Source organism: Rana temporaria, chromosome 13 (genome assembly GCF_905171775.1).
Source record: "Rana temporaria chromosome 13, aRanTem1.1, whole genome shotgun sequence".
Taxonomy (NCBI): Eukaryota; Metazoa; Chordata; class Amphibia; order Anura; family Ranidae; genus Rana; species Rana temporaria.
Window position 1 is genome coordinate 78311025 of NC_053501.1, and position 15662 is coordinate 78326686.

Genomic DNA, 15662 nt, shown 5'->3' on the forward strand with positions numbered 1-15662 from the left:
GCTAGGGGAGGGGAGACCCTCAGTTGGGACTAAGGGATAAGTAGGCGGGGACATGACAGTGGAGCAGAGAGTGGGTATGAGTGGGAAGGTCACAGGAGAGGCCCCTATGGGGAGCCCCAATGGGCAGGAGGGAAGGGGGGAGGGAGGGAGGGGGGACGCGAGGGAGGGGGGAGGGTCAATTTGGGGTGGGATATACTGCAGGTAGCCTCACAGGGCTGAAAAGGGATAGGAAGGAGAGTAGATGTTGTTTACAAGGGTCATTAAGGGGGGAGAGCGAGGCTCAATTTGTTAATTCCTATGTTTTTTGGTTTCACATTTTTTATTTTCTCTTTTTTCTGAACTCTAAATATGGCTTGGCGTATTAGGTCATGGAATATAAGAGGGATGGGCGATTCAACAAAAAAAGCATTGGTTCTGGCCTCAATGGAGGGGAGGGGACCAGGTATACTATGTCTACAAGAGACCCATTTGACGAAAGATAGTATGACCCAAGTGGGAATACGTAAATTCCCGCATAGGTATCATGCAGTACATTCTTCGTATTCACGGGGTGTTAGTATTCTAGTAAGTAAGGGACTACTATTTTCCTGCGAACAGAGTCGGATAGACGAACAGGGACGTTATATTTTCTTGGACTGCACAATAGATAATGAACCCTATATATTAGCCAATATATATGTCCCCCCTCCCTTTAACCTTTTAGTTCTACAGAAACTAGTCGAAGTCATGATGGACAGGCCAGATGTCCCCCTGATAGCAGTGGGAGATTATAACGAAGCCCCTGATAATGTGCATGATAGATTCCCCCCGAGGCGGGACTTGAGGAGAGAACGGGGAGGTCGCCTGGTCCAGTTTATGGAGGAGGCAGGGTTAAAGGATATCTGGCGTGTCCATCATCCAACGACTAGTCAGTACTCGTGCTTTTCTAGCTCATATAATACATTATCTAGGATTGACTTGGCCTTGGGTAACTCATTTTCAATAAATAAGGTAAAGGAAATAGAATATGGCCCGAGAGGGGTCTCAGACCATGCACCATTAGATCTAACAATTAGAAAAAGGGAGAGACCAATCTCGAAGGAGTGGAAAATCAGCCCTTATTGGCTTGAACTGATTGGGAAATCACAAGATCTGTCGGATAGTCTGAGGGAATACACCCAGATTAATGCTGGCACAGCAGAAGCTGATATGGTCTGGGACTCCCTGAAGGCATATCTAAGAGGCTTGTTAATACAAAAAGTTGCAAGACTACAGCGTAAATCTAGGCAATGGGTAGAGGAGGCGAGAAATGCCGTGATGTTAGCCGAGAAACGATACATATTAGATCCCTCTTTAATTAGACAAGGGGAATGGCTTGAAAAACAACAGGCCTATAAAATGGTAATCAGGAGAAAAACCGCGAACCGCCAAATATTCCAAAAACAAGTTCAATTTGGCGAACGGGAAAGGGCGGGACGGGTGCTGTCGCTCCTGATACAGACCAATTCTCCATCCTCCAGTATTGGGGCCATTAGAAATTCGACTGGTGATATTGTAACGGAAAGCAGAGAGATAAGAAATACCTTCCATGAATTTTATAAAACTCTATATAAATCAAGGGGGGGGGACGATAATATGGAGGCTTTCTTTCAGGGATTGTCCTTCCCAACCCTGCTAGATAATGAGGAAAAAAATTAGAATCCCCACTCACGATGGAAGAATTCCGATGTGCTGTGGCAGAGATGGCCAATCATAAGTCACCCGGTCCCGACGGGCTTCCAACAGAAATATTTAAGCAATACGGTGACATACTACTGCCCGAGCTCCTGAATACGCTGAACCAGGCTTTCTCTAAAGGACATCTCCCTTCCTCTATGACGGAGGCAACAATTATTATAATTCCTAAAGAGGGAAAAGATCAACTTGACCCGGCATCATACCGCCCAATCTCCCTACTCTGCACGGACGTAAAAATCCTTGCAAAGGTACTCGCAACAAGGCTAAAGGGATGCATTGAGCGTCTTATACATCCTGACCAGTCGGGTTTTATCCCCAATAGGTCAACAAGCCTTAATATAAGGAGGTTTTTTTTTAAATATTCAGATCCCTACCGACAACGAGACACCTCGGGCACTATTGGCTTTAGACGCTGCCAAAGCATTTGACAGCTTAGAGTGGTCATATCTATGGCGAACATTAGAGGGTTTTGGATTTGGCCCGTCCTTTATTAGGTGGGTCAAGCTCCTGTATAATAAACCTTGTGCAAAAGTTAAGATCAATGGAGCAACGTCAGACCTGTTTGAACTAGAGAGAGGAACGAGACAGGGATGCCCCCTGTCCCCTCTTTTGTTTGCGTTGGCTATGGAACCCCTAGCTATAAAAACTAGAGGAAAGGAAGATATTTTGGGTTTTAAAAGAGGCTTAGAAGAGGACAGAATATCGCTGTTCGCAGATGATATTCATTTTTTTATTGGAGACGTCAATAATTCATTGACCCCAGTGGTCCAGATGATGGAAAGGTTTGGTGGGTTTTCTGGGTTAAACATCAATTGGGACAAGTCGGCTTTGTTACTAATCGATACAGAACGATATAGGGTGGCTGCCGACATGCCCCAATTGAAAACCCTGACGACATTCAAGTATTTGGGGATCTGGATCACACGAGACGTAAGTGAATACATTGTAAAGAACCTGGCTCCTCTGCTGTCTAGGCTCAAGCAGAAAAAGGAGATTTGGGGGCGCCTCCCTCTCTCCACGGCCGGGAGATGCAGCTTGATTAAAATGGTTTGGCTCCCACAGATACTTTATATTCTCCACAACTCCCCAATGTGGATAAATCAAGGGTGGTTTAAGCGATTGGAGACATTATTTCGTGAACTGATGTGGAAAGGTGGGCAGGCAAGAATCGGACTCAAGACTATGCAGCTGCCGGCCGGGGGGGCAGGGATAGCGGTTCCACACCCAAGAATTTATTTTCTTGCATCTCAATTACAACACATTGCAGGCTGTGAGAGCTTGGATCGCGGAGGAGACCGCTTCAAAATAATGTTGACAGGGGCTCCACACAGAAGGTTAATAGAAGCTCTGGAGGCAAATTCATTTGCATATAAATGCCCGACTATTGATTTACTCAATAAGGTGTGGAAGACAACAAAGATGTTGTTGGGATATTGTGGTATATCTGAATTTGCCCCCTTATGGCATAACAAAAATTTACCAGAAATCGAGGGGGTAGAGAAATGTGGTATCTGGGAAAGACAGGGAATTACAAGATTGCTCCATTTGTATAAGGGGGATACAATAAAGACGTTCTCAGATTTAAGACTAGAATTCAACATCCCAAATAATACCTTTTTTAAATACCTCCAGATTAGACATGCCATTTAGACCCAGTTCAAGTCCCTCCCATTAATCAGGGCTAAGACCCCTGTCATTAACAAAATAGCCAAACAAATCTCAACAAAAGGGTTAATATCTGAACTATATAACAACTTGGGGGACAGGGCTATAAACCAAAAGGGCAATTTAAAGAGCAAATAAAGATGGGAACGAGACTTGGGGCTAATAACCCAGGAGAGATGGGACAGAATCTTGGCAAGAGGGGTATTAGTGTCTATTGCTCCTGCACAGAGACTATCTCACCTCTTTTTGTTGCACAGGGTATATTATACCCCCAAAAAAATGCACCAATTTGGCTGGAAAGTGGACGATCAATGCCCTAGATGTAATGCTACAGGTGACCTCGTCCATATGTTTTGGAGATGTCCAAAACTTTTTAGATACTGGACTGAGGTCATCAATAAGCTCAATGATGTTTTTGGGACCTCATTGGTGCTAGAGGCTAGAACCTGCCTCTTGGGAGACATGGAAGACGACAGTCTTCCCCAGGGGACATTGGAGGGGGTGCTGAGAGGCCTATTTCAGGCACGTAAATTAATCGCCCAGCGATGGCAGGCACAGGATCCCCCATGTGTCAGGCACTGGACTGAAACAATAAATAGGTTAATAGAGTGTGAGAGAGTGGTATTTATTAAACAAGGTAATCACAGAAAATTAGAAAAAGTGTGGGGACCTTGGTTGAAACATATAGGCCTCCCGACGTAGAGGTAAAAAGTTGGTTGGTATTGGAAATTTCCCTATATTTATTGAAGCCGGGAAACCTCAAATAGCTAAAAATAATAACAAGCCATATCTGAGTTAGATTTCGTTCTCTTCTACCCTTTTTTTTGTGTTTCCTTTTTCTCTCTCCTTCCTTCCTGACTCCCTTTGCTTTTGCTTTGAACTAAGATGATACAGGAGCTACCTGAGGGGGGGGGGGGGGTGGGGGGGAAGGGGTAGGGGGGGAGGAAGGGTAGAGGTGGGGTGGGGGGTGGGGAATGTGGGCAAGATATTATACATACAGGCAACAGGATAAATGTCACTTTGAATGTGTGAACTATGTAATTTGTATATACAAGTGTTGATCCTTGTTTGTAATATATTATATTTTTGTAAAGCAAGAAAGAAATATAAAATAAAAAAATATATAAATTAAAAAAAATATATATTGTTAGCTGAAAATAATTTTAACAGTGGGAATAAGGAGTTGATGCCAATTAAGGAAGCCTTTTTCTAAATGGAGGCATTTGCTGGAAGGGGCTAAGCATCCGGTAACTGTTCTCATTGATCAAAAAAATCTAGAATTCATTAGTTCTGCCAAGAGGTCGTCTTTTAGACAAGCAAGTTGATCGCTGTTCTTTTACAGGTTTATTGTTGTGACGAGATCCTTTCTCGCCCGGTTCTGCTCTCCCGACACTCCTCTGCTACCATTGAGTCAGCTTGCAGATTGCAACGTCTGATGGTCCAGTCATCCAAGGTTCCGGGATCCGAATTACAGTTATGTGCCATTCGGACCCATTAAGAACAAACACCAGGCAGGCTGTATGTAAGTTCCAACAGGACTCTTTATTTTCAAGTACACAGCACACTTTTATACAGACTTTGGAACATCCCACCCCCAACAACCGCTTTCCTATTGGTCAATTGTAAAGTATATGCAGTCTTCACTGAGGTCCTCCTTGACCATGCAAATGAGGACTTGAAATAGTCAACAGGGATTGGTCCAATAGCTTGGATAGAAAGACTTGTGTATTGAGACAGAAGCCCCAGGGGGTAATCAATGTACACAATAACCTGGTCTACTTAATTACTACCTCTGAGAGGTTACCTTCCTTTAGACAATAGAATGCTAATTCAATACAGCTGACAGGAGGCTTCTGACCTTTAGAACAATACAAAGTCCCTTAGCGTAAACACATACATCTTCAAACATACATAATCGATTCAATTAACCTTCAATCCCCAATTCTAGCCAGACGGACTGTCTCTGACACCCGCTCTTAACCTGCAGAACACAATAAAAGGTATTTCACAAGCTGGTTCCACTTAGCATTTCAAAAGCCGGTGTCCTTGCATTGAATGTCCCTCTCCTGTGTAACAGATGTCAAGTAGAAACACTTTAATATCTCAAGATCCATGACATTACTTCCCCTGGGAAACAGTCCAACAGCCGCAGTGGGACCCAAACGGGTCAACTCGAGGATGTTGGAAAAGTAGTCTTAAAGTTCCAGGACTGTCTGCTGGGATGACCCATCTGCCTTCCTGTTTTGAGGTCCTGGCCCATAATCGGACAGCAAGAGGCTCGCATTCAGTCCTCTCCAAAAGCCCCTGTCTCGGCTAGGTCTGTCACACATCTCCCCCTTTGGCAGGAGACTAACACTGGGAAGACCCCAATTCCAGGACCCACCCAGTACCCCAGATAACTTGTCCCAAACAGAGCATTACTCACCCAGCCAATCTCTGCCTCTCTCAGAGAACACGCCTGCCGCTGGGGAGAGGCCTGGACTGGCCCTTCTCCCTGGAGTCCTTTCAGCCGCTGGAGAGAAGACAGGGTGGCTGGGCTCAGTTCATCATGCCGTTGGGAATCTGGGCCAACTGGCCACCATTCCTGGGGTATACCAGTGGAGACTGCAGTCCCATCCACTGATGCTAGGTAAAAATCCCCCGATGCTTGCAAAGCAAAGCCGACATCCTCCTGTCTCAGTGCCGCACCATTTTCTGGGGTTGTGTCAGTGGAGATCGGAGTCCCATCCACTACCACAGGAACCCCCTCTTCTGTTAGTTGAGAGCAGAGGCCCGGGGCACTCTGCTCTGTTGCCAGCTCTTCCGCTGGGCTGCTGTGAGTGGAGACCACAGTCCCATCCACCGATATCCGCTCAAGCTGTAGTGGTGTGCAGCAGCCAGTAGCATCCTGTCCTGCTGCCAGTGATTCAGCTGGGAGTAACAGCTTTACTACCTCAGCTTGTTGCTGGGGAGGGGGGCCAACCGCCCCGGCTCCCTGGAACTCCACAGTTGGTCCCGGTGCTGGGCAGAGATGGCTAGCGTTCTGCCCTGTTGCCAGCACTTCTGCTGGGGGTGCATAATCCATAACATCCTCTGAACAGTCCATACATTCTGTAATCTGTGGCTGGGGAGTGATCGCCATCTTCTCACCCTGAGCCTCCGGAACTGCCACGGGGGTGGGGCAGAGGTCTTGATCCCTCCGTCCTGTGACCAGCGCTTCAGCTGGGGAAGTTCCTTGTAACTCCACAAATACTGCCCTTGGTGCTGGGCAGAGCACAGTGAAGTTTGGCCCCGATACAAGCTCTTCTGCTGGAGGCTCCCCAGGTTGTTCTTCCTCAGCAGAAAAGTCTATCAAATCCCCTGTCTCTACAACTGGTGTCTGGGGATAGAGGTTCATCATCTCCTGTCCATGGAACCCAGAAGATGCTATGGGTACTGAGCAGAGGTTAGCAGAGCTCGGCCCTGCGGTCAGTACTTCAGCTTTGGGAATGGCAAGCTCCCGATTTTCCACTGCTGATTCATCAGCCAGGATTTCATCACTGTCAGCTGATATTTCCTCATAGTCCCAGGTAAAGGGAACCTCGCCCTGCTGCTGAGCGGAGTCTAGCAGCTGTTTGTAGGTGATTTCCAGTTCCCATTCTTGAGCGGCCAGGAATTCCAAATCTTCCTGTAACCAGTGCACTTCCGGGACATTCAGTCTTCGCTCTCGTTCTCTCTCATCCTGCCGCTGGAGGTCTCTAATGGTATTCTGTATGGCCGTCTGATGGGTTAGCACCATATAATGCCAACCGTTGTTGAACTCGCTGCTGGAACAAGTCTTCAACTGACCGGGGTCCTGCATCACCATCCCTCTGATCCATCTCGGCTAGCGCAATGATCAGGGTGGCCTTGTTCTTCCCACCGGTCCCTCCACGGCTCTCAAGCAAGTCTTTTAGCATGGTTCTCCTCCAGGCTGCATAGCTGGTCATTCATGGTGGTGGTTTGGAGTTGTCCCAGTAACTGGAGAGCAAATCCCACCGCTGCCAACCAATGTGACGAGATCCTTTCTCGCCCGGTTCTGCTCTCCCGACACTCCTCTGCTACCATTGAGTCAGCTTGCAGATTGCAACGTCTGATGGTCCAGTCATCCAAGGTTCCGGGATCCAAATTACAGCTATGTGCCATTCGGACCCATTAAGAACAAACACCAGGCAGGCTGTATGTAAGTTCCAACAGGACTGTTTATTTTCAAGTACACAGCACACTTTTATACAGACTTTGGAACATCCCACCCCCAACAACCGCTTTCCTATTGGTCAATTGTAAAGTATATGCAGTCTTCACTCAGGTCCTCCTTGACCATGCAAATGAGGACTTAAAATAGTCAACAGGGATTGGTCCAATAGCTTGGATAGAAAGACTTGTGTATTGAGACAGAAGCCCCAGGGGGTAATCAATGTACACAATAACCCGGTCTACTTAATTACTACCTCTGAGAGGTTACCTTCCTTTAGACAATAGAATGCTAATTCAATACAGCTGACAGGAGGCTTCTGACCTTTAGAACAATACAAAGTCCCTTAGCGTAAACACATACATCTTCAAACATACATAATAGATTCAATTAACCTTTAATCCCCAATTCTAGCCAGACTGACTGTCTCCGACACCCGCTCTTAACCTGCAGAACACAATAAAAGGTATTTCACAAGCTGGTTCCACTTAGCATTTCAAAAGCCGGTGTCCTTGCATTGAATGTCCCTCTCCTGTGTAACAGATGTCAAGTAGAAACACTTTAATATCTCAAGATCCATGACAATTGTTATTATCTTGTATCAACCTGGATCAAGGAATAAGGCTGATGCTTTATCGAGGATGTTGACTGAACCTCTACAGGAAGGCAACACTAACTGTACTGGACCAGTCCACCCAGTAAAACCTATGATGTGTGTATGTGTTTATGTCAATAGTACATTGTATACCCCTGTATGTTGTGGTAGTTGAGGTACCCATCTAATAGTTTTTTTAAACTATTGACGCTCTCTGCTGATATCACTGCTTGTGGAAGATAATTTGACATCCTTACCACTCTGACAGTAAAGAACCCTCTACATAGTTTAAGGTTAAACCACTTCTCTTCCAATTTTAGTAAATGTCCACGTGTCTTTTTAAATTCCCTTTCACTAAATAGTTTTTTCCCTATGCTAATGTGGCCAGTACAGTATTTGTAGTCAGAGTCTTCACTTGGAAATGCGATAACCCTAACTACCAAGACCTGAGGTGTGCCTTGGCCTATGTGGTCAGTACGTCTGTCTAAAAGAGGGCATATAAAGACACAAAAGTAGGTGTGATATGCAAGTTTTGATGAAGGGCAGGTAATAACAACGAGTCTAGAAAAGTAGTGAATGCCCAGATGACTTCAGTATAGGGTTCCGGTATAATTCTGCTATAACCAGAGGAACCCCAGTGCCCCATGTACTTGATATAAGAAGGGACCCCCTGTTTTGAACCTGCAAAAGCTGTCCTGATCTTACACAAATGTCAAATAAATGGTTTTGGATATTTTAGCGAGTAAAACGAACATGAGAATGAACTGCTTGTAGTGAGACAATGCGTGTGAAAAGGGTGCAAGGGCTGTTCAGAGGAGCCACTGCGAAATGATTGCAGAGAAGTACAAACACTTTAATCGAACACCAGTTACTCTAAAGTAGTTCTGAGAACTTTACCACAAACCCCTGGCCTATCTGACTATTCTTGTTGGGAAGTTTGTGTAATGGCAAGGATTTGTTGGATAATCCTAACGTTTGTATGCTCCATCGGACAATTGTTGTAGGAATTTCCGACAACAAATGTGGGATAGCATTCTTTAAAATTTTCCAACAACAAATATGTGCCGTCGGATTATACGATTGTGTGTACACAAGTCCTTCGGAAAAAAAATCCAAAGTACAAACACACATGCTCAGAAGCAATGCTAACTATAGCACAACATTTGTGTAACTAAAGCCTCGCTCTCTCTAAATCTGGTGTGCATATTGTGGGCCTCCTTTTTAAATTCCACATCACTTGGATGCAGAAAAATTGCCCCATAGGGATGACCTCCATTAGAGATGAAATATATCTTCTCTAAGCAGGGTATTGGCAGCTGTGGGTTTTTGAAATGTCAAAGTAAACAACAGGCCATCCTTCTTTGTAATCTAATCCTGAGGTCAAGATTTTTTTTTATATACTGGATCAAACCCATATGTGAGTTTAATATTGCGTGTATTTCCATTAAACTCACAAATGATCATGTAGATCGGTCTCGCTTCCCTTCCAAACCAGCAGGACATAATCAATGAAACATATCCATGTCCTCGCAAATCTATCAAAATATCTTAGTGTATATACCTCACACTCCTCCCACATGCCCAAATGTAGACATGCATATGAGGGCACCCACAGAGCCCCCACAGAGGTACCGGACACCTGTTGGTAGTGCACCTCATTGAACTCAAAGTAGTTCTTATGAAGGACAAAGTTCAAAAGGTCCAAAGCAAATTCATTTTGGTGGGCCATCTTTGGATAACATTTCTCCAAAAAATACTCAGCAGCTTTTTGACCCCAGATATGGGGTATTGACATATAAAGCAACTCCACGTCAATACAGACAAGCAGCCACTTATCAATTTCAATATCACCTAATTTATTGAGAACATCTTTAGTATCTCTTACATATGATGCAAGAGCAGGAACCATTGTTTTTAAAAGATCATCAGCATATTGACCCACCCTTTCAAGGGATCCATTGATTGCAGAGACCATCCTGGAGTGTTTTGTAGATCTTTATGAAGTTTATGGATGATATAGAGAATTGGAATATTGTATTCAAAAACTCTAACCCTAATTTATTGGGCCCCAGCTAGTGTCAGTAACATATCCTTAAGACCGTGCAGACTGAATATTCAGACCAGTTGATCCCAGCTTTTAACCTCTAAATCCCACTGATTACTCTGATATAAGGGCATGATTATGAGTCTGATGTAAGGAGGGAACTCTTCTGTAAGGAGAAACTATGATGGCGACCCTGATGTAAGGGGAGGGTTAAGTTATTTATGGTAATATATTTTTAGTTATAAAGCAAACATTATTTTTTGCCTTGCCAGTATCTTTGAAATGTTCAGTGTGGCCCTCATACTGAAACATTTGGAGACCTCTGGTTTAATTGCAACACTTACTGAAAACACAATTATAGTATTAATTTAAATGTTTTATTGAACATAAAAGTATAGTAACACTCACCATAGTGAATGTCTCATTCTTACAAACCATGCAGGTAACTTCAGTGTCGTCTGGAATCCACTGCATTTTGGTTGGAGGTTTTTCTGGAGGTACAAATTCTGGGGAAGGTTTACTTCGCCTTTGTCCTTTATCAGGAAGACCTAAAGTAATATGTAACATCACAGTCAATATATATATATTGAAAATGAAAATGCACTAAAAAATGCATAGGTATGAACCAGGTCTAAACACATTTGCACACATTAACTTCATGTTGAGACTATATTATTTTTTGCATGTAGATCTAAGACCTAATCAACTTCTATCCATCTGGTGTCTTATAAGCCAAGCTGCTACTGACTTGGTCTGAAAGCCCTCCTTTTGAAATAACTAATGCTGCAGGTGTGTGTGGATTTCATCCACCACAGGCATTCAGGAGTTTCTGGTTATTACAAAGCTTTCTGCAGCAGCTTAGGTGATAGGACAACAAACATTTAAATAGGTCAGCTTTAATTAAAAAAAGCATGCAAAATATACACAGCATCAGTATAATGTATTTTAATATCTAGATAAGCAAGAGTTAACCACATTTCTGTATACACTACTGATCAAAAGTTGTAAAACACCCACATTTTTCCAGTTTATAGAAAGTAAACAGTTCAGGTCCAGTGACTAATGTGAAATAGTACAAAAAGTAAACAGACCGTGTTAATACATTCTCTGAAAGTGGTTCTAAAAGAGGAAGTAAACTCCCTCTGCTTACATTTACCTATAGGTAAAGCCTATAATAAGGCCTACCTATAGGTAGTGAAAATATCTCTTAAACCTGTACAGTTTAGGAGCTATTAAAATTGCATGCAGCCAGTGACATCACTGGTGCATGCTCTCTGAAGGAACGGCTCCCCAGGTGCTGTTCCTTCCAAGCCCATGCCGTGAAAAGCGGCTCACGCGCGCATTGCGCAGGAGTGACGTCATTGTGGTTCCAGCCAATCACAGCCCGCAAACTTAGAAGAAACTCTGGGTAAAAAGTCAGCTGTCTCAGCAATGTGCGGGGACCACTGCAACAGCTTCATCTAAGGTAAGTATTCCATATGCATCGCATACTAGCTCATTATGCCTTTGTCTTGCAGGGTTTATTTTATTTTACAACTTCTTTAAAAGGCTCACTTTTTTTTACCTTTGTGCATTCTAAAAAAAAATTCTGTCCAGCAGCCTGCCCCTCCAATACTTACCTAAGCTCCCTCTCAATCCAGCAATGTGCAAAAAAGCATTAGCTCTCTGGGGACTCTCCCTCCATATTGGTTGAGACAGCAGCGGGAGCCATGAGCCAATGAGAAGAGAGAAGAGGCGCGGCCCAGCCGTGGCTCCATGTCTGAGTGGACACACAGAGGAGCGTGCTTGGGGGCTCCAATTGAAAGCTGCTTGCTCCGGGAGCACTTGACAGAAGGGTGGAGCCAGGAGCATTGATGGGGGACCTGAAAAGAGGAGGATCGGAGCTGCTCTGTGCAAAACCATACCATCAAAGGGCACTTGGAAATTGGAGGAAGCTCTGACAGAAGGTCTGGTAGATCCAAAGCCACAACAAAATGAGTAAGAGCTGTGACAATGTGGAATAGACTCCCTCCGAAGGTGGTTCTGGCCAGCCCAGTGAAGTGCTTTAACCCCTTCCCTACCGGTGCATTGTAAAATGACGCCGGCAGGAACCCTCCCTCGATCCGGGTGGACGTCATATGACGTCCTGCGTTCCCGGTGATCTAGGGCGCGCCCGCGGCACTGCTCGTGACCCGGCGCGGGTGCCCGTCGGCCGCGATTGCCGCCGGGCACCCGCGATTGATAACTGGGTATTGACATTTATAGGTAAAGTTAATCCAGGGAATATCCGATGCCTCTTGGGGGGGGGATCAGGAAGGCATTTTTTTCCCTGCTGTAGCAAATTGGATTATGCTTTGCTGGGGTTTTTCGCCTTCCTCTGGATCAACTGTGGGTGAAGGATTGTGTATATGGGATTGTATTTGTTTTTCTTTTGTTGAACCAGATGAACTTGTTTCTTTAATCAACCCAACTATGTAACTTCGAGCTGCAGGTTTGACAGATCGAGCGGCTGTAAGAAAGCCATTGCCAAGATGGGAAAATAAGAAAAAAAGAGGCTTTCCTGAGCCGTGAATGACAGAAAACATACCTCCATGCTGTGTCAGCATTACCTTAAGAAAAAAGAAAATGATAGTAGTCTTCAAATAATAGAATAGCCAGCACTGTCTCCAGACTCAAACCCCATTGAGCTGGTTTGGGATGATCTTGTAAAAGTAAAGAAACCTACAAGTGCAACATATTTTTGAGAACATCAGCAACAGTGTTGGGAAGAACTTTGCTAAAAAAATATTTGATTTCCATTGTAGAAAGAATGCCACAAGTGTGCTTAGCTGTTATATCTGCAAAAGGTGCTACTTTTATTAAAAAAATGTGATTACATTTTGTTAAAGAAAATGATTCCATGATTTTTATTTTTTTATGTGCAATTGTTTATTTGTTCTATGCTTTATTTTAAAAGTACATGGAGACAATAAACTGAGTACAGTTTGATAAACACTTAAACAGGCTTATTCTAAAACTTTTTAGGAATATTAGGGAGAATGTGTGTGCATATGGATGCATGCGTCTTATAGAGGTGTGCTTATATTACAGAGACAAAATGTACTCATACATTTGCATTATCTCAACAGTAAGGTCCATAAAAGTTGACCTTCCATTCTTACCAACAAAGAACGTAGAAGATAGCTGGTCTGCTTGTGAAGATGAAACAATGGTTTCTAGTTCTGCTGACTGGCTGTTGCCTTCTGGAATTCGATTCACAGAATCTGCAGAAATGGTAATTGGCACATCAACACACATGCTATAAGTTACGGGTTATTGGACAAGAAGAAACAGTAAATGCAGCATAAAAACGGCAAACATGGTTAACAGCAAGAAAAAAAAATTGCAGATAAAAAATAAAAAAATAAAACATTCTCTTGTAGGACAAATAGTACATTTGAAAATCTAACGTGTGAGTATGGAAAAAAACAACAACAAAAAATGTATTTTTATGCAGACTATGCATGTGCCAGTTAAAGCAAATATCCATCAGTTTTCAGTAAAAAGCAAACACAGAAAACTGAATGGCAACACATCACGTCACAGGATACTTTTGGTTTCAATAGTGCCTAGTTTCCAGTGATAATCAATTAAAACTGTGGTAGAAAAAACAAAGATTGAACATTTGGGTCCCCTAGGAAAGAGGTCTAAATTATTATTTTTTTTAATGGGAACTTTATACCCACAAAATAAATTTGCGAGCATGCAGCCTTTTTTTTTGCAGAAGAGGCATGGCATATCTCTTCTGCAATAAAACCACCTTACATACCTGCTCAAAAACTTCTTTAGAATGTACACTGAGCAGCATATGCAAAGCTCAGGAAAATTCTTGGCATGCCTTGGTTAACTACCATATGCTACACAGGGGTTTCCTCATCCCAGGGTGACCAATCAAGATGGCTGAAGACAAGGCTATGATGGCAGCGCGAGGGGTGGGGGGGGTATGCAGATGTTGCATTACTGAAGGGGAGGTAAGTAGAGAGGACTTTTTTATTAAACATTAGAAAATCCTTTAGGCCCCTCTTTCTCATTGAGTTTATAGCAGGTGTTATTTTTATATACTTGCAGCATTTAAAAATAAATAAAACAAACAACAAAACTTGGGAAAATGTGCATGAGATTGAACCTTAAATCTTATATACATCTTCCAGCAAAAAAAACCAAAACGGTACAATGTACAAAACCTAAACACAAGTATTTAACAAACTGTTTAATAAGCACAAATATTTACCACTTTTTTCTCTGAATGAAAATGGCACATCCAAAGCTTTTCCTGCATAAATGCAGAGCAATTTGTCCACATCTTCGGTTGAAAATATTGAGTCTGGCTCATTAACAAGCTGCTTCAGAGTCTGCACCACCGTAGCAATCCAGTCTATCCTCATATTCATCAGTAACTGCTCCAGCATTAGCAAAGGACTTGAAATTAGATGCACATAGGTGGATTGTGCAGCTTCTGGAAGTGCTAGCAAAACCTATGAACAAACAAGGTGTACATAAACATAATGCAGTCAGATATTAAATGTATTGCTGTTACTCCAGTAGAAAGTTAGGGGGGCAGAAGAGTGTGCTGCTGGTGACGGATCCCTTTACTTTCACTCTGCACCAATCATTCCTTCATTGAATTGTTTTGCACTTATGGACGGTTATTGATTTTTTGTGTTGCATTATTAAGATAGAGTTCTATTTTGCACATCAATTACCAGTCCATTAATTAATAAATTAATGGACTGGTAATTGATGTGCATCCGTTTGCCCTCCAACTTGGGACCTTGTAAAGATTTATTTTATGATTGGAAGACAAACAAGACATACTTCACTATGTAGGCTCTTTCTCTATATGTTTGTGCCTGAAAACACCCCAGAAAGAATCACACCCAGGAGTTGGCGTTTTCATCATCCCGCTCACCATACTAAGCCTACCTGACCCGCAAAACAATACTGCTTGGGGGTCCATTGGATCTGGCGAGTTCAACCATAAAGGGGGAGGGGGGGCGGGTTATCCCGTATGCACCTGTTTACAACATCATATGTTTTTTTTTTTTTTTTAGCACAGCAGCACTTTTGAAAAGAACTTATCAACTGAGAACTGCAATATGTTTATTTTTTGAGCAAATCTTTTTTGGACTTTCACTGGTCACATGCATAATATTGATTTACACTATTTCTAGCACAACAGCACCTATAAAAGGCACCTGTGAAATGAACCTTCCAACTAGGAGTTTTTAGCTTTCACTGGCTACATGCTTGATATATATATATATTCTAATATTTTCTGTCACACAAGTGGGTGTGCTCAGGGCACAGTGCTCTGCGCCCCAAGCCAACTTTTTTTTTAAAGTGGTTGTAAAGTTAAAAAATGTTTTCCCTAAATATCTTCCTTTACCAAGCAGTCCTCCATCACTTACCTCATCCTTTGATTTTACTTTTAA

At 43.1% G+C, this 15662-nt stretch overlaps 1 protein-coding gene across 2 annotated transcripts in view; it reads right to left on the bottom strand.

The window, feature by feature from the left end:
* Positions 1-15662, bottom strand: part of ZFYVE26 (zinc finger FYVE-type containing 26) — a 499004-nt gene that overhangs the window by 202119 nt on the left and 281223 nt on the right. For both annotated transcript variants that reach the window (XM_040332529.1, XM_040332530.1), the window contains exons 23-25: positions 14462-14705; positions 13353-13454; positions 10621-10760 (exon numbers count right to left, since the gene is read on the bottom strand). In XM_040332529.1, the coding sequence (XP_040188463.1) occupies positions 10621-10760; positions 13353-13454; positions 14462-14705 (486 nt within the window). The remainder of the gene's footprint in view (positions 1-10620; positions 10761-13352; positions 13455-14461; positions 14706-15662) is intronic.